General features: G+C 51.3%; 1 protein-coding gene across 2 annotated transcripts in view; it reads right to left on the bottom strand.

Annotated features, from left to right (window-relative positions):
* Window positions 1-25881, bottom strand: part of KCNJ3 (potassium inwardly rectifying channel subfamily J member 3) — a 43752-nt gene extending 17871 nt beyond the window's left edge. For both annotated transcript variants that reach the window (XM_064155165.1, XM_064155174.1), the window contains exons 1-2: window positions 25099-25881; window positions 16779-16995 (exon numbers count right to left, since the gene is read on the bottom strand). In XM_064155165.1, the coding sequence (XP_064011235.1) occupies window positions 16779-16995; window positions 25099-25776 (895 nt within the window). In that variant the 5' untranslated portion in view covers window positions 25777-25881. The remainder of the gene's footprint in view (window positions 1-16778; window positions 16996-25098) is intronic.
* Between the last annotated feature and the right edge of the window lie 342 nt (window positions 25882-26223).

Raw genomic sequence — 26223 nt, 5'->3', positions numbered from 1 at the left:
GGGGGAAACCCTGCACATGGGTTGGGGGCAACTCCCAGTGTCACTCCAGTCCCTGTTTGGGTGCTGGTGGGTGCAAAGCTGGCTATGAGCCAGCACCCAGTGCTGCCAGCCCAGCCCCAGCAGCGTGCTGGGCTGATACCAGTTGCGTGGGCAGCAGGGGCAGAGAGGGGATTCTGCCCCTCTGCTGTGCTCTGCTGAGACCTTACCTGCAGGGCTGGGGCCAGCTCTGGAGTGCTCAGCACAGCACAGGCAGGGACCTGCTGGAGCAGGGCCAGAGGAGGCCACAGCAATGCTGGCAGGGCTGGAAAGGCTCTGCTGTGAAGCCAAGCTGGGAGAGTTGTGCTTGTTCAGCCTGGAGAAGAGAAGGTTGCAGGGAGACCTTCTGGTGACCTTTTAGTGCTTAAAGAGGCTGATCTGAAAGCTGGGGACAGACTTCTGAGCAGGACATGGGGTGATGGTTTGAACTAAGAGAGAGAGGTTCAGACTGAAGAGAAGGAAGGGATTTTGTGTAATGAAGGTGCTGAGACACAAAAATGATGCAAGAGTTGCAGCACTGCTGTGAGGACAGGCTGAGAGAGTTGGAGCAACCTGCATGTTCCTGGAGCACCAAAATTGGGCTCATTTATGTTAAGAAGAATATTTTTGCTGTGGAGTTTGTCATAACTATTCTCCTCCTCATTCCTTTTGGTTTTAAATATTCTTCTATTTCTCTTCCCTCTTTTTTTTTTCCTAATGCCATTTCCTTCCTTTACCAGCCAGATCCTTCTTGGCACATGCAAACCCAATCTGGCAAGAAAAGAAGAACTCAGATGATGACACCAACTACCAGCAGACTCATGATTAACTACTTCATAGCCCTGGGGCAGCCTCAAACCAGCAGCTCCTGAGTACTCTCTGGATATTCCTGACATTTCTATCAGCTTTTATGTGGTTCTGTATTTAGAATCATAGAATGGTGTGGGCTGGAGAATTATAGAATGGTGTGGGTTGGAAGTGGCCTCTGCAGATCATCCACTCCAACCCCCCTGCTAAAGCAGGGGCACCCACAGCAGCTTGCCCAGCAGCACAGTGCCCAGCTGGGCTTTGAAACTCTGCAGACAAGGAGACTCCACAACCTCTCTGGCAGCCTGCTCCAGGCCTCCAGCACCCTCACACCAAACAACTTTCTCCTCATCTTCAGGTAGGACCTCCTGGCTTCCACTTTGTGACCACTGCACCTTGTCCTCTCCCTGGGCACCACTGACAAGAGTCTGGCCTCAGGCTCTTGCTCCCCACAGCTCCTTTTGCTCTTGCTGAGCATTGCTCAGATCCCCTCTGGGGCTGCTCTTCTGCAGGCTCCACAGCCCCAGGGCTCTCAGCCTTTGCTCTTCACAGAGATGCTCCAGGCCCCTCAGCAGCTTTGCAGCCTCCTCTGGACTCTCTCCAGCAGTTCCCTGTCACTCTTGAACTGGGGAGCTCAGAACTGGACCCAGGACTCCTGACAGTTTCTCTATCCCTGCTGAGACCATCTTTGATACCTCACAAATACCCATTTTAAATCATGCTGAGAATGACAAGAGGGTGCAGAATGGAAGCCCCCTGGTCTCACCACACACCTCTAGACCTGTTCTGATCTCTTTATTGCCTCATACTAGGGTTTACAATTCCTAAACTGAAGGTCTTACACTTCCAGTGCTGCCACAACATTGACCACTGAAGCTGTGGTACTGTTGAAAAGAGTTTTTAATGTGGAAACTAAAATTACAGCTCCAGGAATCAAGATGAAAGGGAAATGAAAGAGTCCAGGCAGCTGATGGGCTGGGAATACTGAAGTTCTCCAGACTGAAAGGAAACTGAACCACATTATTGATTCCCAGCTCCCTCCAGGCACCATTTTTATTACCCTTGCACCTCCCTAGACTCCGAGGTCATAATTTCACAGAATGGTGAGGGTTGGAAGAGACCTCTGGGGATCATCCAATCCAAGCCCCCTGCTAAAGCTGAGGCATCTGCAGTAGCTTGCCCAGCAGCACAATGGGCAGGGAGTGGATGGAATCTCTCCAGAGAAGCAGAACTTAACTGTAAGGTTGGTCCAATTTTTAGTTCCTCCAGCTCCCAAAGCACTTCAGAAGCCAAAATCAGCCAGAAACCCACATCCACCTGACATGAAATGATCACAGAAAGTAGAGAAGGTACCAAGGGCTTCCTGGAGGTGCCACTTTGCCATCAAGCAACCAACAGCCACAGACATAGTCATAGAATCATGGAGTTACTTGAGTTGGATGAGTCCTCTAAGATCATCCACTCCAACCATCAACCCAACACCACCACGGCCATTAACCCATGTCCCACAGAGCCATGGCCACAGGTTTCTAGAACACCTCCAGGGGTGGTGACTCCAGCACCTCCCTGGGCAGCCTGTTCCAATGCCTGACCACTCTGGTGTGGGGGTGGGCTCAAAATTCATCTTCTTACCCCTGGTCTTGTCACAACAGGCCCTGCTCACAGTCTGTCCCCAGCTTTCTGATTTGCCCCTTCAAGCACTGAAAGGCCACCAGAAGGTCTCCCTGGAGTCTTCTCCAGGCTGAACAAGCCCAGCTCTCTCAGCCTGGCCTCACAGGAGAGGGCTTCCAGCTCTCCCAGCATTGCTGTGGCCTGCTCTGGCCCTGACACAACTGCTCCATGCGTCTGCTGTGCTGAGGATGTACCAGCAAGGCCTGAAGGGTTGCTCCCTGCTACATTTGATGGTAGGTTTCAGTCCCACTTCCAGATAAATTCAGAACAGGAAGCCACGCTACAAACCCTCGTCAGATATCTCCAAGATCAGCTCAGGGTTAAATCCTTGTCACTCCCTAAGGATGGACCCTGCTCTCTGGAGCTTAGAGTGGGCAACTCCATAAGCATCATGGCCACAGGGATGCAGAAATGCAGGTGATACAGACATAAAAAGATGGAGGGAGGAAGTGATGTAGGGGTGCAGAGAGGGAGAAATACAGGGATAAAAGGATATAGAGATGCAGGGATTAAAGATGTAGGGATGCAGAGACAACAGCATGTAGGGATGGAGGGATATAAGGATGCAGAGGGATACAGAGACAACAGTGTGTAGGGATGGAGGGATATAAGGATGCAGAGGGATGCAGAGACAACAGCATGTAGGGATGGAGGGATATAAGGATGCAGAGGGATACAGAGACAACAGTGTGTAGGGATGGAGGGATATAAGGATGCAGAGGGATGCAGAGACAACAGCATGTAGGGATGGAGGGATATAAGGATGTAGAGGGATGCAGAGACAACAGTGTGTAGGGATGGAGGGATAGAAGGATGCAGAGGGATGCAGAGACAACAGCATGTAGGGATGAAGGGATGTAAGGATGCAGAGGGATGCAGAGACAACAGCATGTAGGAATGCAGGGATATAAGGATGCAGAGGGATACAGGGATGCAGAGAAGCAGAAATTCAGAGATACAGGAATGCAGGGATGCAAGGATGTAGGAATATAGGGATGTAGAGACACAAGGATGTAGGGCTGCAGGGACATAAGAATGTAGGGATGCAGAGGTACAGGGAGGCAGAGATGTAAGAATATAAGGAGGCAGGGATGCAAAGATGTAGAAATGCAGAGATGCAGGAATGTAGGACTGCAGAGATGTAGGGATGTAGGAAATCAGGGCAAGGAAGCAGGGATGCAGAGAGGCAGGGGTGTTAGAATACAGGGCTGCAAGGATATAGGGAAATAGGGATACACAGACGCAGGAATGCAGGGATGCAGAGACTCAAGGATGTATGGATGCCGTGCTGCAGAGCTGCAGCCTGTGGCCCAGCCAGCAGCCCCAATTCCCCTCACTCCAAGCCTGGCCTTGCAGATGTTCTCCTCTCAGAGCTGGCAGAGCCTCCAGCCTGTTTAGAGCCCAAGCAAGCAGAGTTTTCTTCACCATAAAATGCAGGAGCTCTTAATGGCATTTTGGATGACTCCCTCCCCAGCACTCCCCTGAAACTTCACAGCCTTGATGGATTTTTTTTTTTCCTGCCAAACAGTTTTATTATCATTTAATTTGTTCCAAGCAGCACTTGGTGATGGTTTGGCTTGGCTAACACAAAGAGCTAAACCATATGTCCGCCTTAGCTGAAACCTTGTCCTCTTGAGCTTAAATCTCACCTTGGCTTGGCAAAAAAAACATATAAGCAGACACCTAACAAGGCTTTAGACAGCTGCTACAACAGGTTTCTGTCACCCACAGGAGCCCTGCAGCACTTACAAAGTGGCAGCAGTGGGTGCCAATTGTCCCTCCGCCCAGGAATGAATCCTGCCTGAGGTTCTTCCTTTAATCACAGAACTATTTGGGTTGGAAAAGACCTCTAAGATCATCAAGTCTAATCATCAATCCAACACCACTATGGCCATGAAACCAGGTCCCAAAGTGGGACACATCCACATGTGTCTTGGGGCTGTGTTATCTGTGTGGTTTTACTGGGTGGGCTTTGGACTCAAAGTGCTGTCCAGCTCCTTGCTCAGGCCAGAGCAGCTCCTCAAAATGCCTCTTAGGTTAAAAACTTCTGACAGGCAAAAGAAACCAGGAATCATAGAACCAGAGAATTGCCTGGGTTGGAAATGACCTCTGAGATCATCAAGTTCAAGCTGTTGACCTACAACCACCTGAGCCATTAACCCATGTCCCCAAGTGCATCATCAACACATCTCTTGAACACCTCCAGGGATGGGGACTCCACCACCTCCCTGCCTGACAAATCCTTCAGCAAACCAATCACACAATCACAGAAGGGTGGAAAGGACCACAAAGATCATCTAGTTCCAACACTTCCTACTAGAAAGGCTGACTCAAGGCCCCATCCAGGCTTAGAGCATCCACAGCTTCTCTGGGCAACCTTTTCCAGTTCATATATCTATGGTAACAGTGGCATCCAGTGACAGGACAAGGGGTAACAGGCACAAACTTGACCATAAGAAGTTTCATCTAAACACAAGGAAGAACTTCTTTAATTTAAGGGTGATGGAGCACTGGAGCAGGCTGCCCAGAGAGGTGGTAGAGTCTTCATCTCTGGAAACATTCAAAACCCACCTGGATGAAGTTCTTTACAGTGAGGATGGTGAAACACTGGAACTGGTTGCCCAGGGAGGTTGTGGCTGCTCCCTCCCTCGAGGTGTCCAAGGCCAGGTTGGATGAGGCCTTGAGCGACCTGTTCTAGTGGGAGCTGTCCCTGCCTATAGCAGGGAGTTGGAACTGGATGATCTTTGGTGTCCCTTCCAACCCAAACCATTCTATCATTCTCTAGGCAACCCTGCCCTGGCACAGTGGTTGGACTGGATGATCTCCAGAGGTCCCTTCTGTGAGGATAACCATGTTTAGTGCACAGCAGAAAATGCTGTGGGCACCTCACCCTCCTCTGCGCTGTCAGCAGAGCCAGAGCACTGCTCCTCCTGAAGTGCCACTGTAAGATCTCATCTTCAGATTGATGGTTACAAGTTTTGGCTTTACAAGCCATGTCCCCACTGATGACAAAACCCCTGTGCAGGTTTTTGATAGGGACAGCTCTGCCAGAAATAGCATTTGTGGCTGTAAGCAGAAAAAGCCCTTAGCACGCCATACTGAGCAGCACATGGCCCTGCAGCATCCCTGCTCAGGCCCTGGAACCCAGCAAACCACCACTTTTCAGAGCCATTGACCCCAGAGAAGCTCTTCAGGAGAAAACCAAGTGCCTGGTCACAAAGGATATGAGAAGGGGCTTGCAGCCTGAGGGAGGGGGCTTAGGCTCACTTGATGTTTTATTCTTAGACTGCACTGTACAGAATCCCAGCGTGGTGAGGTTGGAATGGACCTTTGGAGATTAACCACTCCAAACTCTCTGCTACACAAGGGGAACCCACAGCAGCTCGCCCAGGAGCACAATGTCCAATTGGGCTTGGAAGCTCTGCAGAGGAGACTCCACAACCTCTCTGGGAAGCCTGCTGCAGGCCTCCAGCACCCTCACAACAAACAACTTTCTCCTCTTCTTCAGCTGGAACCTCCTGGCTTCTAGTTTGTGCCCATTGTCCCTTGGCCTGGCACTGGGCACCACTGACAAGAGTTTGGCCCCATCCTCTTGCACCCCACAGGTCATCATTGAGCATTGCTCAGATCCCCTCTGGGGCTGCTCTTCTGCAGGCTCCACAGCCCCAGGGCTCTCACCCTTTCCTCCTCAAAGAGAGGCTCCAGGCCCCTCAGCATCTCTGCAGCCTCCACTGACTCTCTCCAGCAGATTCCTGTCTCTCTTGAACTGGGGAACCCAGGACTGCACCTGTGGCCTGACTAGGGCAGAGTAGACAGTAAGAACCTCCCTCAATCTGCTGCCCACACCCTTCTTCATGCACCCCAGGACACCAGCGACTGTCTTGGCCATAAGTGCAATTCTGGCTCATGGGAAACTTGCTGTCTCCCATCTCTCCCAGGTCCTTCTCCACAAAGCTGCTTCCCAGCAGGTCACACCCTCACCTGTATTGGTCCAGGGGGTTGTTTTCCCATGCACTACCAACTCCTGATCCTTTTGTTGAGGGAGTAGAGGAGGAACCACTTCAGATGGAGCTGAAATATTTGGTGACCCTCCCATCTCATGGTGCTCTAAATAAAGCCCAATGGGCAGACAGGTATCCAAGACAAGTAACAGGTATCCATGGAGAAGACAGCTGGGCAATGCCTGCCAGGTTTACAGCTGACAGAACATCTGCCAGAGGCAGGAGCTCTGCTGGATTTTATTTCAGCAATAAATAAACAGAACTCCAAGAGCTGTCAGTTGGCTGCTGACAGCAAATTCCGACAGTGTCATTAATAATTGAGTGGAGAAAATGAGTCAGGGAAGGTCTCCATTGTCAGATCTGCTGTGTCAGCTGTGGAGAGGAGCCACATAAACCAGAGAAATCAGAATCCCAGGCTGCTTTGAGTGGGAAGGGACCCCTAAAGCTTGTCAAGTCCAACCCCCCTGCACTCAGCAAGGACATAGACTATTGAATGGTTTGGCTTGGAAGGCATTTTCAAGGTCATCCAGTTCCACAGGCAGGGACACCTCCCACCAGACCAGGTTGCTCAAGGTCCCATCCTAACTGGCTTTGATCACTTCCAGGGTGGGGACAGCCAAAACCTACCTGGGCAACCTGTTCCAGTGTCTCACCACCCTCACTGGAAGGAATTTCTTCCCATCTCCATTCTAAATCTCCCTTCTTCCATTTCAAAGCTTCTCCCACTCATCCTGTCACTCCAAGCCCTTGTCAAAAGTCTATCCCCAGCTCTCCTGTAGCCTACTTTAGGTACTAAAAGGCTACTCTAAGGTCTCCCTGGAGCCTTCTCTTCTCCAGGCTGAACACCCCCAGCTCTTTCAGCCTGTCCCCATAGGGGAGATTCTATAGCTCTCTGTTCCTCTTTGTGGCCTCCTCTGGAGAAGAAGTGTGGCCATGGTACTGTGGAACACAGTTTAAAATCCATGGTGGTGTTGAGCTGATCTTAGAGATCTTTTCCAACCCAAACTATTCCATGAGTCTGTAATTAGGGGTGATCTCATTGCTGTCTCAACTACCTGAAAGGTAGCCAGGTGGGGATTGGTCACACCTTGAGTGCTGTGTCCAGTCCTGGGTTCCTCAATTCAAGAGAGATGTTGAGGTGCTGGAAGGTGTCCAGAGAAGGGCAACGAAGCTGGGGAGGGGCCTGGAGCACAGCCCTGTGAGGAGAGGCTGAGGGAGCTGGGGGTGTGCAACCTGCAGAAGAGGAGGCTCAGGGCAGAGCTCATTGCTGTCTGCAACTCCCTGAAGGGAGGCTGTAGCCAGGTGGGGTTGGGCTCTTTCTGCCAGGCAAGCAGCAATAGAAGAAGGGGACAGAGTCTGAAGCTGTGCCAGGGGAGGTCTAGGCTGGATGTTGTTAGGAAGTTGTTGTCAGAGAGAGTGATTGGCATTGGAATGGGCTGCCCAGGGAGGTGGTGGAGTCGCTGTCCCTGGAGGTGTTGAAGCCAAGCCTGGCTGAGGCACTTAGTGCCATGGTCTGGTTGATTGGCTAGGGCTGGGTGCTAGGTTGGACTGGCTGAGCTTGGAGGTCTCTTCCAACCTGGTTGATTCTGTGATTCCAATGCCTCATTTCCCTTGTTGCGCTTCTGGAGGTGTGGTAGAGATTTATCCTCAAGATCAAGTCTGAGAGCTCCTGAGTTTCCTGGATGATCTCCCCTGTCGCTCCTGCTTAGCCCTCTAATAATTCTTAAGGACAGAACTGGAAGGAGATGTGCAGGGCAATGGCAGAAGGGCTGCCTGTGTCAGCAGTTGCAGCAGCAGAAGGCTTGGTGAGGGAGAAGATATTCTGTTTGATTAGGCATGAACGAGTCCTCTTTGCAAAGAGAGGACTTCTGATGAGTCACCAGTTCAGCAGATTAGATATGGGGAATGGAAAGCTCCTGCAGAGCTCCTGGATGAAAGCCACCAATGTTGTTCCTTCCCATATAGCATGGATTCACAGAATCATTTCCCTTTAAGCTTGTTAAGTCCAACCATTAAACCCAACACTGCCAGGTCAGCACTAAACCATGGCCCTTAGCACCACATCTCCATGGCTTTGAAACCCTATCAGGGATGAGGACTCCACCACTGCTCTGGGCAGCCTGGGCCAGGCCTTGACAATATTTTGTGGAAGAAATAGTTCCTGAGGCCATTTCCTCTTGTCCTGTTGTTTGTTATTTGGAAGAACAGACCAACCCCCACATGGCTCCAACCTTCTTTCAAGTAGTTGTAGGAAGCAATGAGGTCTCCCCCTTAGCCTCCTTTCCTCCAGGAACCCCTCAGCCTTTCCCTCACAGGGCTTGGACTTATCTCCACAGATATCTAAGAGGAAAGAAAGAGAAACAGCCCTGCAGGCTTTCACTTGTGCAGTCTGGTCCTTTGGGAACTTGCAGGAGGAGGTGGGATGAGTTATCCCAGATACAACAGCTACAAGGTGCATAGAGGATGGAGATACCAAAATTCCTGGAACTGAATCCCAGAACCATAGAATTGTTTCACTTGGAAGAGCCCTCTAAGATCATTGAGTCCAACCTTCAACTCAACACTACCATGGCCATTAACCCATGTCCCAAGGTGCCATGTCCACACGTTCCTTGGACACCTGATAGGCTTTGAAACCCTATCAGGTATGGTGACTCCATCACCTCCCTGGGCAGCCTGTTCCATAGGTTGAATCAGAATCCTCCTGGTAGAAAAAGGCCTTTAAAACCATGAGTCCAACCACTGCCTAAAGCCATTCTCTCACAGCTTTACCTCCTTTTACCTCACAAACCCAAACACTTTTGCTACAGAACCTTCAATCTTCTCATTAGCATGAAAAAATGCTTTTGTTCCTCCTCCTCCTGCTCCAGCTGAGCCCTTTGGCTGTGCAGCACCTGAGCCACAGCTGCAGGAGAGGAGAGCTGGGCAATGAAGGTCCCAACTCCAGCCCAACCTCAGCGTGACAGTGCTGAACGTCCTCCCCAGCAAATATTGGTTTTTCCACTGACAGATTTTGCACAGAGGCAGCAGTAGGGAAAGTCACAGCAAGTGTAAAAGGCTTCATGCTCCTGAAATCAAGCCCCAGAAGGGGAATCCAACATTGAGAGTCAAACCCTGTTCTCCTCATGTACACCACCAAGGTGGTTTGCTGCCAAGGGAGCTGAAAATCCTCCATCACAATAATGTGAAATCAGGACAATAGGGTTTGGAAAATAAAGCCTTTGAGTGTTCCTCCAAATTACAGGTTATCAGAATCATGGAGGGGTTGGAGACAGACCAAAAATAATCCCAAATGATTAGCAATTAGCCTCATGAATCACAACTATCTCCAGGTTCTGAAAAGCCCTCTGAATGCCTCAGCTGAGAAGCTCTCCCTGTGGCTGACACACCAAAACATGGATCTCAACCAGACTGAACCTGAAAAACATGGAACTCGACCAAACTGAAGCTGCAAAACAGGGAACTTGATCAGACTGAGCCTGCAAAACATGGAACTCGACCAGGCTGGACCTGAATAACAGGGAACTCGACCAAACTGAACCTGCAAAACATGGAACTCAATCAGACTGAACCTGAAAAACAGGGAACTCAACCAAATTAAACCTGCAAAACATGGAACTCGACCAAATAAAACCTGCAAAACATGGAACTCGACCAAATAAAACCTGCAAAACATGGAACTCGACCAAACTGAGCCTGCAAAACATGGAACTCAACCAAATTAAACCTGCAAAACATGGAACTTGATCAGACTGGACCTGAAAAGCAGGGAACTCAACCAAATTAAACCTGCAAAACATGGAACTCGACCAAACTGAACCTGCAAAACATGGAACTCAACCAAATTAAACCTGCAAAGCATGGAACTTGACCAGACTGGACCTGAAAAGCAGGGAACTCGACCAAATAAACCTGCAAAACATGGAACTCAATCAGACTGAACCTGAAAAACAAGGAACTCAATCAGACTAAACCTGAAAAACATGGAACTTGACCAGACTGGACCCAAAAAATGGGGAACTTGACCAAATTGAACCTGCAAAACATGGAACTCGACCAAACTGAACCTGCAAAACATGGAACTCGACCAAATTGAACCTGCAAAACATCAAACTCAACCAAACCAAAGCCCATAGCCATCCCTTCCAGTGTTCCCCAGGGAAAGCTCCTGAGGCCTGGTATTGGGATGACCCCAGGATGCTCATCACACAGGAAGTTTAGTCTGATGGTCATGCAGGAAGTAGAAAGGAGAGGCAGGAACTATCCATTGTCACCTCGAGCATCCAAGGCCATGACCTCCTGAGAAATGTCATAGAAGAATCATAGAATTGTTTTGGTTGGAAGAGACACCTCTAAGATCATTGAGTGTAAGCACCAACCCAACACCACCATGGTCATTAAACTGTGTCCCACAGTGCCATGGCCACAGATCTCACAGTATCACAGTATCATCAAGGTTGGAAGAGACCTCACAGATCATCAAGTCCAACCCTTTACCACAGAGCTCAAGGCTAGACCATGGCACCAAGTGCCACGTCCAATCCTGCCTTGAACAACTCCAGGGATGGCAACTCCACCACCTCCCCGGGCAGCCCATTCCAGTATCTTCAACACCTCCAGGGATGGTGACTCCAGCACCTCCCTGGGCAGCCTGCTCCAGTGCCTGACTGCTCTTGCAGCAAAGAAATTGTTCCTCATGCCCAACCTAAACCTCTCCTGCTGACACTTTAGGTCATTTCCTGTCTGTCTGTCACTTATTCCATCTTGAATCACAAGTTTATTGGATCACTTGTGTCCATTTATAGATCATGGAATCATTAAGGTTGGAAGAGACCTTTAGAATCATCCAGTCCAATCATTAACCCAGCACTGCCAGGTCAGCACTAAACCACAACCCGAGCTCAGCACCACATCTCCATGGCTTCACAACTCCTCCAGGGATGGGGACTCCACCACTGCCCTGGGCAGCTTTGACTAGGCCTTGACTACCCTTCTGTGGAAGAAATTGTTCCTTATGTCCAACCTAAACCTCCCCTGGGGCAACGTGAAGCTGTTTCCTCTGTCCTATCACTTGTTCCTTGGGACATCACAGGATGTTGATCAATCCCCACCTCAATCCAAACTCCTTTCAGGGAGTTACAGAGAGCAATAAGGTCTCCCCTCAGCCTCCTCTTCTCCAGCCTAAACACTCCCAGCTCCCTCAGCTGCTCCTCACCAGCCTTGTTCTCCAGACCCTTCACCAGCTTTGCTGCCTTTCTCTGGACCTGCTCCAGCCCCTCAATGTCCAAGGAGTCCTCTGAGATATTTTACTTCTGTTTGCTAAAAGACAGAGCTGGTGTAAAGGGCCATGCTCAGCACAGAGGTCCCAGAGGGCCTGAAGATGCTGCTTTCCTTCCCTCTCGGGATGTACTTCCCACTTTCAATGTGTTCTTTATCTAAACAACCTAAAAGCTGTAATTAAGGAGGGTAAGGAAAAGCAAGAAAGAAGTGTTGATATTTCCCTGAAATTAAAATTGCAGTGAGGAGGCAGTAAATTAACTGAATCAAGTTGGGAGGCATCCATGAGAAATCATTTTTTATCTGATTTAATGAGAGAAGGCAGAGGAAAAGGGGATTTTAATCAGCCAAGTGGGATTTCTAAGCAAGAAGATCCTGCTTAAAACAACTCATTAGAGTCCTCCAAACCTCTCTCCCCCCACCAACTCTTTATTGTCCCCCCCAGACACTCAACCCAACATTTCTTGTATATATTTACTAACTCTTTACAGCCCCTGGTGACAGTGCACAGCAAAAGTTAACTGATTAAAGAAGCAAACAAAGGCAAAAGAGAGTCTTCAGAAGCACCTGATGAAGGAAAACCAAGAGTCTCTCTAAGTCACTATCAGAATCTTAGAATGCAGCAGGTTAGAAGGGACCCTCAAAGGTTATCTTCTCCAACCCCCCTGGGGTCAGCAGGGACACTTTCAACTACAGCAGATTGCTGAGGCTCACATTAAACTTTGACTTTGAAAGTCTCCACACCTCTGGAGCTGTTTCAGTGCTCCACCAACCTCACTGTGAAAAGCTTCCTCCTGATGTCCAACCTAAATCTACCTTGCTGTAGAAAACAGATGAGATTCCTGTCCAGTGCTGGGAAGATTCCAAAATGCTCATTTATTGTAAGACTGGGACAAAGATGATCAGAGGGCTGGAGGACCCCTCCTACAAAGACAGGCTGGGAGAGCTGGGACTGTTTAGCCTAGAGGACAGAAGGCACCAGGAAGACATTTGAGCTGCTTTTCATTATCTGAAGGGGACCTGCAGGAAGGCTGGGGAGGGACTGTGGTGGTAGAAGGAGGGGCAGTGGTTTGAATTTGGAGCAGGGGAGATTTAGGTAGGACACAAGGAGGAAGTTCTTCACAACGAGGGTGGTGGAACACTGGAACAGGTTTCCCAGGGATGTGGTGGAGGTCCCATCTCTGCAGACATTCAAAGTCAAACTTGATGGACCTCTGAGCAACCTGCTCTACTCAGAGCTGTCCCTGATGACTGCAGTGGGTTGGCCAAGATGACCTTTGAGGGTCCCTTCCAACCTGCTGCATTCTGTGATTATCAATATAAAGGCTAAATATGAGAACCATTCAGTATCTTCTGATGCTTCTGGGGATTTGTAAGGCACTTGCACCCTGACCCACACCCGGTGGTGACAGCAGAGACTGCAACAGGAATAACATGGACCAAGTAAATCACAGAATGGTTTGGGTTGAAAGGGACCTTAAAGATCACCCAGTGTCAATCCCCTGCCATGGGCAGGGACACCTTCCACTAGACCACGTTGCTCAAGGCCTCATCCAACGTGGCATGAACACCTCCAGGGAGGGGGCATCCATGACCTCCCTAAGCAACCTGGTTCCAGTGTCTCACCACCCTCACTGCAAAGAATTTCCAAGCTCAATCCTCTCTTCCAACCCTCTCAGCTGTATCCTTGCCTCATTTGCAAATCCACCACACTTTATTTAATCTTCCTCCAACCTACTTCTCACAGGCTGTGCATTCATCATCCACAGGCCTCTCCTGAACCACAGGCAGATCAATCAGCCTCGCTCAGCCCCCTGAGATCCACCAGCACTGCACTCTCTCCAGCCATACACAACCAAAACTCCTGGGAAAAGCCTTTTCAGATGTATGAGCTCAAAATAAACCAACAAAGGGCCTGGCTACACCAAACCAAACCAGCAGCCTATTCCAAACAAGTGAGAGTCACAGTGTCCAGTGCTGGGCTGCCCAGTGCAAGAGAGACAGGAAACTGCTGGAGAGAGTCAAGAGGAGGCTGCAAAGCTGCTGAGGGGCCTGGAGCATCTCTGTGAGGAGCAAAGGCTGAGAGCCCTGGGGCTGTGGAGCCTGCAGAAGAGCAGCCCCAGAGGGGATCAGATCAATGTCCAGCAGGAGCTGAAGGCCCTGTGGGGAGGCAAGAGGCTGGGGCCAGACTCTTGTCAGTGGTGCCCAGGAACAAGAAAAGAGGCAGTGGGCACAAACTGGAAGCCAGGAAGTTCATCCCAAAGATGAGGAAAAACCTCTGCTGTAAGGGTGCTGGAAGCCTGGAGCAGGCTACCCAGAGAGGCTGTGAAGTCTCCTCCTCTGGAGAGCACCCAAACCCACCTGGGTGTGATCCTGGGCAATCTGGGCTAGACCTTTCTCCAGCTTTGTTGCCCTTCTCTGAACCTGCACAGCTCCTCAATGTGCCTCTTGGACTGCAGGGCCCAAAACTGACCCCAAGATGTGAGGTGCAGCCTCAGCAGTGCTCAATACTGGGGGTCAATCCCTACCCTATACCTGCTGGCCACACTCTTGCTGATTCACCCATGCCAGGATGCTGATGACCTAGCCACTTAGGCACACAGTGGCTAATCTTCAGCTGCTGTCAACCAGCACTCTTGGGTCCTTTTCCACTGGGCACTTTCCAGCTGCTCTGCCCCAAGTTTGGAGCCTGGAAGAGGTGGAAACTGCACTAAAGAATCTACTGGGAGACAATTGGCTCCTGACAGTCTGCAGGCTTCTAATCTCCTTAGTGTCCTGCTCAGCAGAAGAACATCCTTCAGCTGAGTTTGGTCATTCCCTCCTTGCTCTCCTTACCTGAGCCCATTTCAGCTAAAGCTACCTGCTGGAAACCATTAGTGGGAAGTGCTCCAGCTTAAAATAAACCCCCTAGAGCTTGTATCATAAAGCAAGGTTTCACCACCTTCTGCAGGATCTCCAGCTTTGTCTTTACACCTCTTCCATCACAGAATCTCACAACTTTAGAGGTTGGAAGAGACCTCCAGAGATCACTGAATCCAACCTCCCTGCCAAAGCAGGATCCCCTAGGTTAGTTCACACAGGAATGCATCCAGGTGGGGTTGGAAAGTCTGCAGAGAAAATGACTCCACAACCTCTCTGGGCAGCCTGTTCCAGGGCTCTGTCACCCTCACTGTAAAGAAGTTTCTCCTCATGTTGAGGTGAAACCTTCTACATTCCAGTTTGTAGCTGCTGCTCCCTGCTTCTCTTCCAGCCCAGCTGCCCTCCAGCTCTGCACTCTCTCTTTCCTCCCTCAGTTTTTAGCTTCCAAACCCTTTCATCCTTCTGTGTTGCATCAAGATAGAGCACATTTTTGCTCTGTTTTACCCAAAATTCATCTCATCTTGGGAAAAAAAACCAAACTAGGTCACAAAATTTGCAAGCTTATATAAGTTGGGCTTTCCAGAGACAGAAAATTCCTCCTTTTGGGCTTTTCCTATGTTGCTCATTTTTTTTTCCCCATCATGGATAATTTCAGAGCCTGAAATATTTACAAACAGAAGCTCCAAAGTACACAAACACATCACTTTGTTTTAAAAATCAAATGAGCTACTGGAAAAAATCACCTTAAATTTTGTAGAGCTGTTTTGTGTTTGACAAAAGCAAACAGGAAAAACACAGCCAACCAACCTGGAGATCCCTGGTCTGAACATCAGCACTGAAACCCTTCCATGAGCAGGGAGTTTTCCTAGAAATATCCTGGAATTGTCATTGAATCCCCAAATCTCAGCATGGTGGGGGAGGTGGAATGGACCTCTGGAGATCATCCAATGCCTCCTACTAAAGCAGGAGCACCCACAGCAGCTTGATCAGCAGCACAATGCCCAGCTGGGGTGGGAAGCTCTCCAGACTCCAGAACCTCTCTGGGCAGCCTGCTCCAGGCCTCCAGCACCCTCACAATAAACAACTTTCTCTTCATCTTCAGGATGAACCTCCTGGCTTTCAGTTTGTGCCCCTATTCCTGTCCCTGGGCACCACTGAGAAGAGTCTGGCCCCAGCCTCTTGCCCCCCACAACTCCTTTAGCTCTTGCTGAGCACTGAGCAGATCTCCCCTCTGGGGCTGCTCTTCTGCAGGCTCCACAGCCCCAGGGCTCTCAGCCTTTCCTCCTCACGGAGATGCTTCAGGCTCTTGAGCACTTTCATAGCTTCCACTGGACACTCTTCAGTAGTTCCCTGTCCCTCTTGAACTGGGGAGCCCAGAACTGAACCCAGGCCTCCAGATGTGGCCTCAGTAGTAAAGGGGGGAACCTCCCTCAACCAGCTGCCCACACTCCTCTTCATGCCCCCCAGGAGACCATTTGCCTTGCTGGCAATAAAGGCACATTGCCAGTTCATGGGGAACCTATGGAAAACACTTGGATACAAATATATGAACCCAAGAAATCACAGAATGGTTTAGGTTGGAAGGGACCTCAAAGCTCAGCCAGTTCCAACTCCCTGCCATAGGCAGGGACACCTCCCACTAGAACAGGTCGCTCAAGGCCTCGTCCAACCTGGCCTTGAACACCTCCAGGGAGGTTGTGGAGGACAGAAGCACAGAATGTGATCAAAGATCACATTCTGTGCTTCTGTCCTTCACAACCTCCCTGGGAAACCTGTGCCAGGGTCTCACCACCCTCACTGTAAAGAACATAAATGATCAAATGATCACAGCCACTGTGAATATTCCCTCTAAGCCTTGCCCTGCAGCAGGCAACAGCCTGGGAAGCAAACCCTGGTTGGTGCAGAAACATTCCTCCTGGAACCCATCACGGCATCCCTGGCAGCCACCACAGAGGTTTCTCCTCTTTGCATCACCTTGGTAACAGACACAGCACAGAAAATCCCTCAAGCATTTGCACTTTGTAGGCAAACACAACTCAAGAAAGCTTTTGGAGCATGCTGTTGGATTAAAGGACAATCAGAGGCAAGCGTGGGCGAGACCTGCAAGGTGACATCTGCCCCATGGAGCCTTTGCTTTTGTCTGCTCACCTGTGGTCTCCACAATGCCCTCCAGGATGACAACGATCTCGAACTGCTCCGTTTGCATGCTGCGCTGGGAGAGGTCATAGAAGGGGCTCTTGGCATCTATCACGTGGCAGATGGTGAGTGGGGACACCAGGAAAAGCTGGTCAGCCCCTGTGCTGAAGCCCACGTCCAGCTCCAGCTGATCCAACGGGAGGAACTCGCCCTCTGGAGTCTGGCGAGACTGGATGAGGGAGAGATAGAGAGAGAGAGAGGTCACTGCTGGAGCAGCCATCACTGAGGCACCACAAAAGCATCTCACATCCCTGCTGCCACAGGGGGCAACCCCCAGGCCAGCCCCATGGCCTTGAGAGAGGGGAAAATCATAGAATCATAGAATCAACCAGGTTGGAAGAGACCTCCAAGCTCATCCAGTCCAACCTAGCACCCAGCCCTAGCCAGTCAACCAGACCATGGCACTAAGTGCCTCATCCAGGCTTTGCTTCAACACCTCCAGGGACAGTGACTCCACCACCTCCCTGGGCAGCCCATTCCAATGCCAATCACTCTCTCTGTGCAGAACTTCCTCCTAACATTCAGCCTAGACTTCCCCGGGCACAACTTGAGACCATCGAACAGGCTGCCCAGGGAGGTGGTGGAGTCACCATCCTTGGAGGTGTTCAAGAAACATGGAGACATGACACTTGGGACATGGTTTAGTGGCCATGGTGGTGTTGGGTTTAAAGTTGGACTTGATGCTCTTAGAGGATTTTTGCAACCCAAACAATTCTGTGTTTCATTACAGGAAGAAAGACATGGACCTGTTAGAGTGAGGCAGGGGAGGCCACAAAAATTGCCCAAGTGCTGGAAGCCCTCTGCTGTGAGGCCAGGCTGAGAGAGCTGGGGTTGTTCAGCCTGGAAAAAGAAGGCTCCAGAAGACCTTCTGATGGCCTTTCAGTGCTTAAAGGGGTGATCAGAAAGATAGGGACAGACTTTTGAGCAGGTCCTGTTGTGACAGGACAAGGGATGATGGTCTGAGATAAAAGAGGGAGATTCAGACTGGAGAGAAGGGAGAAATGTTTGACACTGGGGGTGGTGAGATCCTGTCTCAGGTTGCCCAAAGAAGCTGTGGATGTCCCATCCCTGGAGATGTTCAAGGCCTGGTGGAAGATGTCTCTGCCCATGGCAAAGTGTTGTGATCTTAAAGGTCCCTTTCAGCCAAACCATTCTATGACTTCTCATCCTATCACTTGATACTAGGGAGAAGAAACCAACCCACACCTGGCTCCAGTCTCCTTTCAGGGAGCTCTAGAGTGGAATGAGGTGTCTCCTCAGCCTCCTCTTCCCCAGACCAACCAACCCCAGTTCCCTCAGCCACTCCTCACAGGGTTTGTTCTCCAGACCCTTCACCAGCTTCACTGCTCTTCCCTTCAGATACCAAGCACCTTCTCAAATCGATACTGTGACACCACCACAGCAGGTGAGGGCTCACAGCCACCTCCAGTCTCCCTCTCTGGCCATCAACTCTTTGCAAGCACCCTCCTGGGTCATGAACTCCTTGCAGATAGCAGCAGCAGTTGGATTCATGACCATCTTCTCCCCTCACAGCTCATTCCCCAGCACTGGCTAACAACAAGCGACGTCAGCCTGGAATCAGCTGAGCAGGCAGTTCTCCGGGGAAGCTCTTAGATCACTGTCCTTTGGACAAAGGAAGCCTGGAAAATGATGCTCTTCTGCTTCTCTGCTAGGAGACAACAAACCACATTTCAAAGCTAGGAAACAAGCCCATAAAAAACTGCATTAAGGGCCAAAATTTCAAATTCAGACTCATCCACCTCTTTGCAAGCTACACTTTCGTGTCCCTAGCCCATGAGGAGAATTGTCCTCAGCACAGCCCTGCCCAAACTCTCCCTCTCCAGAATCACAGAAGTATCCAGGTTGGCAAAGCCCCCAGGAACACCAAGCCCAACCTATAACCCTACTCTGCAAGATTCACCTTAAACCATATCATAGAATCAGCCAGGTTGGACAAGATCTCCAGGCTCATCCAGTCCAACCTAGCAGCCAGCCCTAAACAATCAACCAGACCATGGCACTAAGTGCCTCAGCCAGGGTTGGCTTGAACACCTCCAGGCACAGCAACTCCACCACCTCCCTGGGCAGCCCATTCCAATGCCAATCACTCTCTCTGACAACAACTTCCTAACAACATCCAGCCTAGACCTCTCCTGGCACAACTTGAGACTCTGTCCCCTTCTTCTGTTGCTGCTTGCCTGGCAGAAAGAGCCCAACCCCACCTGGCTACAGCCTCCCTTCAGGTACTTGTAGACAGCAATGAGCTCTGCCCTGAGCCTCCTCTTCTTCAGGCTGCACATCCCCAGCTCCCTCAGCCTCTCCTCACAGGGCTGTGCTCCAGGCCTCCCTAAGTAACACATCCAAAGTACCCTCAAATACATCCAGGGTGAGTGACTCCACCACCTCCCTGGGCAGCTCATTCCAGTCCCTGACCACTCTCTCCATGAAAACCATTTTCCCAATGTCCAGTCTAAACTCCCCAGCCTCAGCTTGAGGCCATTCTCCCTTATTCTGTCTCCAATTACCTGTGAGAAGAGACCAGCCCCAGCTTTGATTTCTTCTCCCCATGATATGAACAGGCAGGAACAGAATGTTCCAGCCCCTCCTGGTCAGTACATTTATTATAGGAACTTATATTAGGAAAAATTAGGATGATTAGGAGCAATTGCTTCCCCCCAAGAGTTGTAAAATCCTGGACAAGGCTGCCCAGGGCAGTGTTGGAGGCCCCACTCCTAGAGGGACTGAAAAGCTGTGGAGATGTGGTGCTGAAGGACATGGTTTGCTGGTGACCTGGCAGTGCTGGGTTAATGATTGGACCTGATGATCTGAAAGGTCTTTACCAACAAAACCATTCTCTGTTTTTTTTTGAGGCTCAGGCTTTAAAAGCAGCTTTAGAAGCTGCTGGATTCATCAGAGTCAAAACTCAACATGGAATCTCTCACTGAGATGCATATCCATCACCCCAATCTCTTCAGCTAGGTGAAACCCCACACTGAGCAACCTCTCTGACTTGAAATGGGTTGGGTTTTTTTTTCACTGCAGCACAACTAACTGCACAGGAAGGGAAAAGTATCACCTTTGTTCTAACCTTTCCTCTGATACAATGATCCCAGAATCCCAGAATGGTGGGGATTGGAAGAGACCTCTGGGGATCATCTAGTCCAATCTCCCTGAAACACCAGGGGCACCCACAGCAGCTTGCTCAGCATGACAATGCCAGGCTGAGCTTGGAAGCTCCCCAAACAAGGAGACTTCACAACCTCTCTGGGCAGCCTGCTCCAGGCCTACAACACCCTCACAATAAAGAAGTTTCTCCTCATCTTCAGATGGAACCTCCTGGCTTCCAGTTTGTGCCCACAACCTTATTACTGCGCACCACTGACAAGAGTCTGGCCCCAGCCTCCTGTCCCCCACAGGTCCTTTATCTGTTGCTGAGCACTGAGCAGATCCCTCACGGAGCTGCTCTTCTGCAGGCTCCACAGCCCCAGGGCTCTCAGCCTTTCCTCCTCACAGAGATGCTCCAGGCCCTCCAAGACCTTTGCAGCCTCCACCGGACTCTCTCCAGCAGTTCCCTGTCTCTTGAACTGGGGAGCCCAGAATTGGACCCAGGGCTCCAGAGGTGGCCTCCCTAGGGCAAAGTAGAGGGGGAGAAGAATCTCCCTTGACCTGCTGGCCATACTCATGCACCCCAGGAGACCAGTGGCCTTGCTGGCCACAAGGGCACATTGCTGACTCCCAGGGAACCTCACTGTCCCCCAGCACTCCCAGCTCCTTCTGTCTAGAGCTGCTTCCCAGCCATATTGGTGCAGGGGGTCACTGGTGTGTGCCATGGGAGGTGATGGGGCTCAGGTGGAGAGGCTGCAGGGAGCCCAAAAGCAGAAGGCAGCAGACAGAGCGAAAAAGGGATTATTCTCCTCGCTGAGGATTTGGTTTCTATTTTTACTGTTTTCCCTGAAGGGTGGCTGGGTTTGATGGAAATCTAATCCCAAACAAACAATGAGGTGTTTCACTGCTACCAGCAAGTCTTGGCTGAGGAACCTGCTTTGATTTGGGTGGGTAAAAAAATACAGATGGATTCCCCTTTCCTCTGCTCCCCCAGCCCAGCACACCCACTTTTAGGCAAAGCCATCAGAGCCCAGAAACATCTAGAGCACATCTGCATAAATCTGCTGCCTGCAGGGCTTTGTTTGTTCTTTCTTCAGAGAGAAGTCGAGTTTTCAGTTAAAAAAAAAAGACAAAAGCCACAAGGAAAGCACCAAATAAGGACCCACAGGCAGGCTGAGGAGCAGCTCTAGGTAAAGAATGGTTCCCACCAGACCACCCACACCTCCACAGCACTGTTACAGTCACTGGAGAGGCACAAGTTGGCCCAAACCTGGGTGATGTTGTTGTGGTGGAGATGCCAAGACCTGTTCACCCAAGTGAGCTTTGGGACAGAAGAAAATGGTGGCTCTGGGTCAGAGACAATTCAGAAGATGACAGAAGAACTCATGAACAGGAGCAAGACCAGAGGAGGCCATGAAGGGGGTTAGAGCACCTCTCATATGAACACAGGCTGAGAACAGAAGGCTCCAGAGAGACCTTCTGGTGGCCTTTCATGTGAGTGATGGGAGAACAGGAGTGGGAGCAAGGTTCTGCCTGGTGCCCAGGCAGCAGCCCACATATTTTTAACCATTCTTCCTCATCATTTTCTTTCCCTCATCCATGTCCCTCAACCAAGTTGTCTGAAACTCTCATTTTCATCACCATTTCATTGAATCATGGAATGGTTTGGGTGGGAAGTGCCCTTAAAAAAATCATTTAGCTCCAGTTTAAAGGTCAGACTTAAAGATCACCTAGTTCCAAGCCCTGCACTCAGCAGGGACATTACAGCAAGTCACTCAGAGTCCCAGACAACCTCACCTGGAATGGTTCCAGGGATGGGACATCTACCACATCTTTGGGTAACCTGGGACAGGCTCTCTTCACCCTCAGTGTCAAACATTTCTTCCTTATCTCCAGTCTGAATCTTCCTCTTGTAGTTCACAATATCACAGTATCATCAGGGTTGGAAGAGACCTCACAGATCATCAAGTCCAACTCTTTATAACAGAGCTCAAGGCTAGACCATGGCACCACATCCCTGAGCAGCCTGTTCCAATGCCTGACCACTCTGATGTGGTGTTGGGCTGGAAATTTATCTTACCCCTTGTCCTGTCACAACAGGCCCTGATCAAAAGTCTGTCCCCAGCTTTCTGATCAGCTCCTTTAAGCACTGAAAGGCTACCAGAAAGTCTCCCTGGAGGCTTCTCTTCCCCAGGCTGAACAAGCCCATCTCTCTCAGCCTGGCCTCACAGCACAGAGCTTCCATTCTCCATCATTTTCCACTGAGTTTCTGTCATTAACTTCCCACTTCTAAGCTCTTATCTTTGCTTTTTCCCTTCACTATGGCCTGAGCTTAGCAGAAAAACTCAAAATGAAAGCCATTGTGTCAGGATTTCCAATAGCAGGCAGGTTTTGCCATCCTGTTTTCCATAGGATTTACATTTTTTGATAGCTTTTGCCAAAAGAGAAGCATTTCAGCAGAAGCCCTGGGAGCAGCCCCACCATTAACTCTGCAGCAAAGGTTTCTGTAGGCAAACCAAGGCAGCAAGCAGCAAAGCAGCGTTTTTCACCCCGCTACCAGATATTCCTGCAAGATGGAAAGACTCTTTGCTGCAGTCCTGGGGGGGGGTTCTCCTTTTGTTTTGGTCAGGAAGCCTGGTCAAGCCCCATTCTCCTCCAACAAAGACATCTGGAGAAGATTGAGAGCCACCTAGAATTATACCCACAGAAAAAAAACACATTTTAGTCCTCTGCTTAGACTGGAGATTAGGAAGAAATTCTTTCCAGTGAGGGTGGTGAGACACTGGAACAGGTTGCCCAGGGAGGCTGTGGCTGCCCCCTCCCTGGAGGTGCTCAAGGCCAGGTTGGATGAGGCCTTGAGCAACTTGGTCTTGTGTAAGGTGCCCCTGCCCATAGCAGGGGAGTTGGAACTGGATGATTCCTTCCAACCCAAACCATTTTATGTTTCTGTTTCTCTCTTCTGTTTGCCTTTTTGGAGCTCTTAAGGTCTGGGAAGCTTTGGGATGAGTTAAAACCCTAAGTCTGGGGGCAGAGGACACTACAGGATGGCCACCACACAGCTGCCAGCACCCACATCTGTGGAACAGCTCACAGATGGCATTTGCCTTTGCTTCACACAAAGGATGCCCAGGATGCAAGGCCAAGCTTGCTTCGTCCAAGCTGCTGCTGCTCTGGCAGCCTTCTCTCAGCTCCTTTCTGCTTCTGCCTATTTTTAAACAGCTGCAAAACCTTCATCCCAGCACCACCAGCACAAAACCAGAGGAAATCTTGGTGATGCAGCTGCTCTTTCATGTAGATTTCCAGTTCAGCATGGTTCTTTTTTTTTCTTTTTTGGAGCCACACTTAAGTTTGAAGCTCTAACTTTGAAAATTAAAGAGCTGGGCTCAAAATCTGACATGGAAATGATTAATTTTAAGGCTTTAAAGCTATTCAAGAGCCACCTTAAATGTGCCAGGCCAACTTCCCTCTTATCGGGTTGCTCACACAAAGCAGTAGGAGGGGTCACCGTGGTGACCAGATAATTGCTTACCAGGCTAATTGGACGTCATTCAATTAACTGCCTCAACTTGTGACAGGAGGAAACAATCAGGGATAGCTGGGGAGCGGCAGAACTGGGATTCCAGCTGGCTGCTCAGAAAGGAAAGCTCTGGCTGAGCTGCAGCGAGGGCATCTCCTCCAGTGTTGGTACCCAGCTTCAGAAATCATCAGGATGGGCACTCACATACCCTGCAGGGCACCCACATCACTTGCCGAGCTTCTCTTGGAGGGCTGGGCACACACATCTACTTGCACAGAGCACTCACATACCTTTCTGGGAATCCACCGAGCCCACCCTAATCCCCTCACAGAGCACCCTAATCCCCTCACAGAGCACCCATCTTGAGGGCAGGGCACCTACATCCCCTTGCCAGAGCACCCACATCCTCTTCAGAGCACTCATCCCATGGGCAAGGCACCCTAATCCCCTTGCAGAGCATCCACTCTAAGGGCTGGGCACCCACATCCCCTCCAGAGCACCCACCTCCAGGGCTGGACACCCACATACCTTGCTAAGCACCCATCCTGAGGGCAAGACACCCCTCCCAAGGCCAGGGCATGCACATCCCCCTGCCACAGCACCCACCTTGAGGGCTAGGCACCCATAACCCTAGGAGAACACCCACCTTGAGGGCAGAGCACCCACCCCGAGGGCAGGACACCCACATCCCTGAATGCATCAAACATTAGCCAAGCTGTCCCCTTCCACCCCCTCCACATTTATGCCATCTCCCCTGTGGCTACACGGGGGGTGTGTGACAAGATCTCCAATAAGCCTCCAACTCCCCTCAGACATCCGGGGCCATCAGCACGAGTTTGAAACATCTGACCCCTGCATCCTGCTTCCCATGAAGTTCATGCACCCAATCGATAAAGTTCTGCCTGGGTGGCCTCACCGTTGCCCAAAAAGCACAGAAATCATACCCTCATAGGATTTTTCGGGTTGGAAAAGACCTCTAATAAGATCATCGAGTCCAAGCATCAACCTAAGACCACCAGAGAGCTTTCTTTTTAAATGCAGGCTGGGGAATTCAAGCTACAAAGTACTGATGCCGTTGGAGAAATCTGGTGGTTTCCAGCAACACATCCGTGCAAACCCAGGGCTGGATGTGAATGCTCTCTTACAGAGCTGCTGCTGAACCAGATGGCTGAGAACGAATCTGGTGCCTGATGGCTGAGCTCGGGGACATGAAGGGAGCCCCAGGTAGGAGCGAGGGACGGTGAAGGGAGCCCCAGGTAGGAGAGAGGGACGGTGAAGGGAGCCCCAGGTAGGAGAGAGGGACGGTGAAGGGAGCCCCAGGTAGGAGCGAGGGACGGTGAAGGGAGCCCAGAGAGGCTGACAGCAGAGCTGAGGATGACAAAATCACAGAGTTACAGGACGGTTTAGGTTGGAAGGCACCTTCAAAATCACCCTGTTCCAACCCCTCTGCCATGGGCAGGGCCACCTCCCCCCTACCCCAGGTTGCTCAAGGCCCCATCCAACTTGGCCTTGAACACCTCCAGGGAGGGGGCATTCACAGCCTGTCCCACTGTCTCGCTACCCTCCCTGGAAGGAATGAAAGACGAGAAAGTGGCCAGGAGGGGACATGCCCAGGGGAGCGGCGGCGGCAGTGGTGGGACCGACACTTACTTTGAGCAGCTTGCAGCGGATCTGCGCCGAGACCATGTGGCTGTTGCGGAGGTTGCCCACCCGGAACATGAGGGTCAGTTTGCCGTCCCGCATGGAGATGGCAGCGTGCTCGCTGAACATCAGCGTCTCGGCCCTCTTCTTGGGCTGGGACATCTTGATGAACATGCAGCCGATGAGGAAGGCATCCACGATGGAGCCCAGGATGGACTGGAAGAGGAAGAGGATGATGCCCTCGGGGCATTTGTCCGTGATGTAGCGGTAGCCGTAGCCGATGGTGGCTTCGGTCTCTATGAAGAAGAGGAAGGCAGAGGGGAAGTTGTAGACGTTGGCCACACAGGGGGTGTAGCTGTCGTCGTGCGCCTTGTTGAGGTCTCCCCGCATGTAGGCGATCACCCACCACATGGAGGCCATGAAGAGCCAGGCCACGGTGTAGGTGAGGATGAAGATGAAGAGATTCCAACGCCACTTGAGATCCACCAAGGTGGTGAAGAGATCCGAAAGGTAGCGGCTGGTCTCTCCGCCCAGGTTGCCGTGCTGCACGTTGCACCGCCCGTTCTTATCCACGAACCGCTGCCTCTTCCCCCGCGGGGCCGCCCGGGGCGGCGGCAACCCACCGCCGCTGGCCGAGGTGCTCACTACCTGGTAGTCATCCCCCAGCTTCCTCCTCAGAGCCGACATGCTCCGTTCCGCGCCGCTCCGCCGAGCCCGGGCCCGGCGGCCCCGGCCCCGCAGCCGCCTCTCTGCGGGCGCGGAGGCTCCGCTCTGCGCGGCCGCCACCCACGCGGAGCCCGGCGGCAGGGGCGGCGCGGCCCCGGGCAGGGCGACCCCAGCTCCGCCCCGCGATCAACCCACACGCCCGCCCATCGGTCCGCCCATCGATCCGCCTTCCACCGGCCCGCCATCCGCACCGGTTCCGCCCTCGATCCGCTTCGGATCCGCCTGCGCTCCGTCCAACCTGCCCCCTCCCGCCTGCCCCCTCCCGCCTGCCCCCTCCCGCCTGCCCCCTCCCCCTGCCCCCTCCCGCCTTCTCTGCGCCCTCAGGGCGGGCGCCATTTTCTGGCGGCCTGGTCAGTGCGGAGAGAGGGCAGGGCCGCGGCCGGGTCGCTCACGGCGGCCCTGAGCTGC

Source organism: Pogoniulus pusillus, chromosome 2 (genome assembly GCF_015220805.1).
Source record: "Pogoniulus pusillus isolate bPogPus1 chromosome 2, bPogPus1.pri, whole genome shotgun sequence".
Classification (NCBI taxonomy): domain Eukaryota; kingdom Metazoa; phylum Chordata; class Aves; order Piciformes; family Lybiidae; genus Pogoniulus; species Pogoniulus pusillus.
Note: the sequence above shows the minus strand (reverse complement) of the source record. Positions and strands in the feature narration are given on the sequence as shown.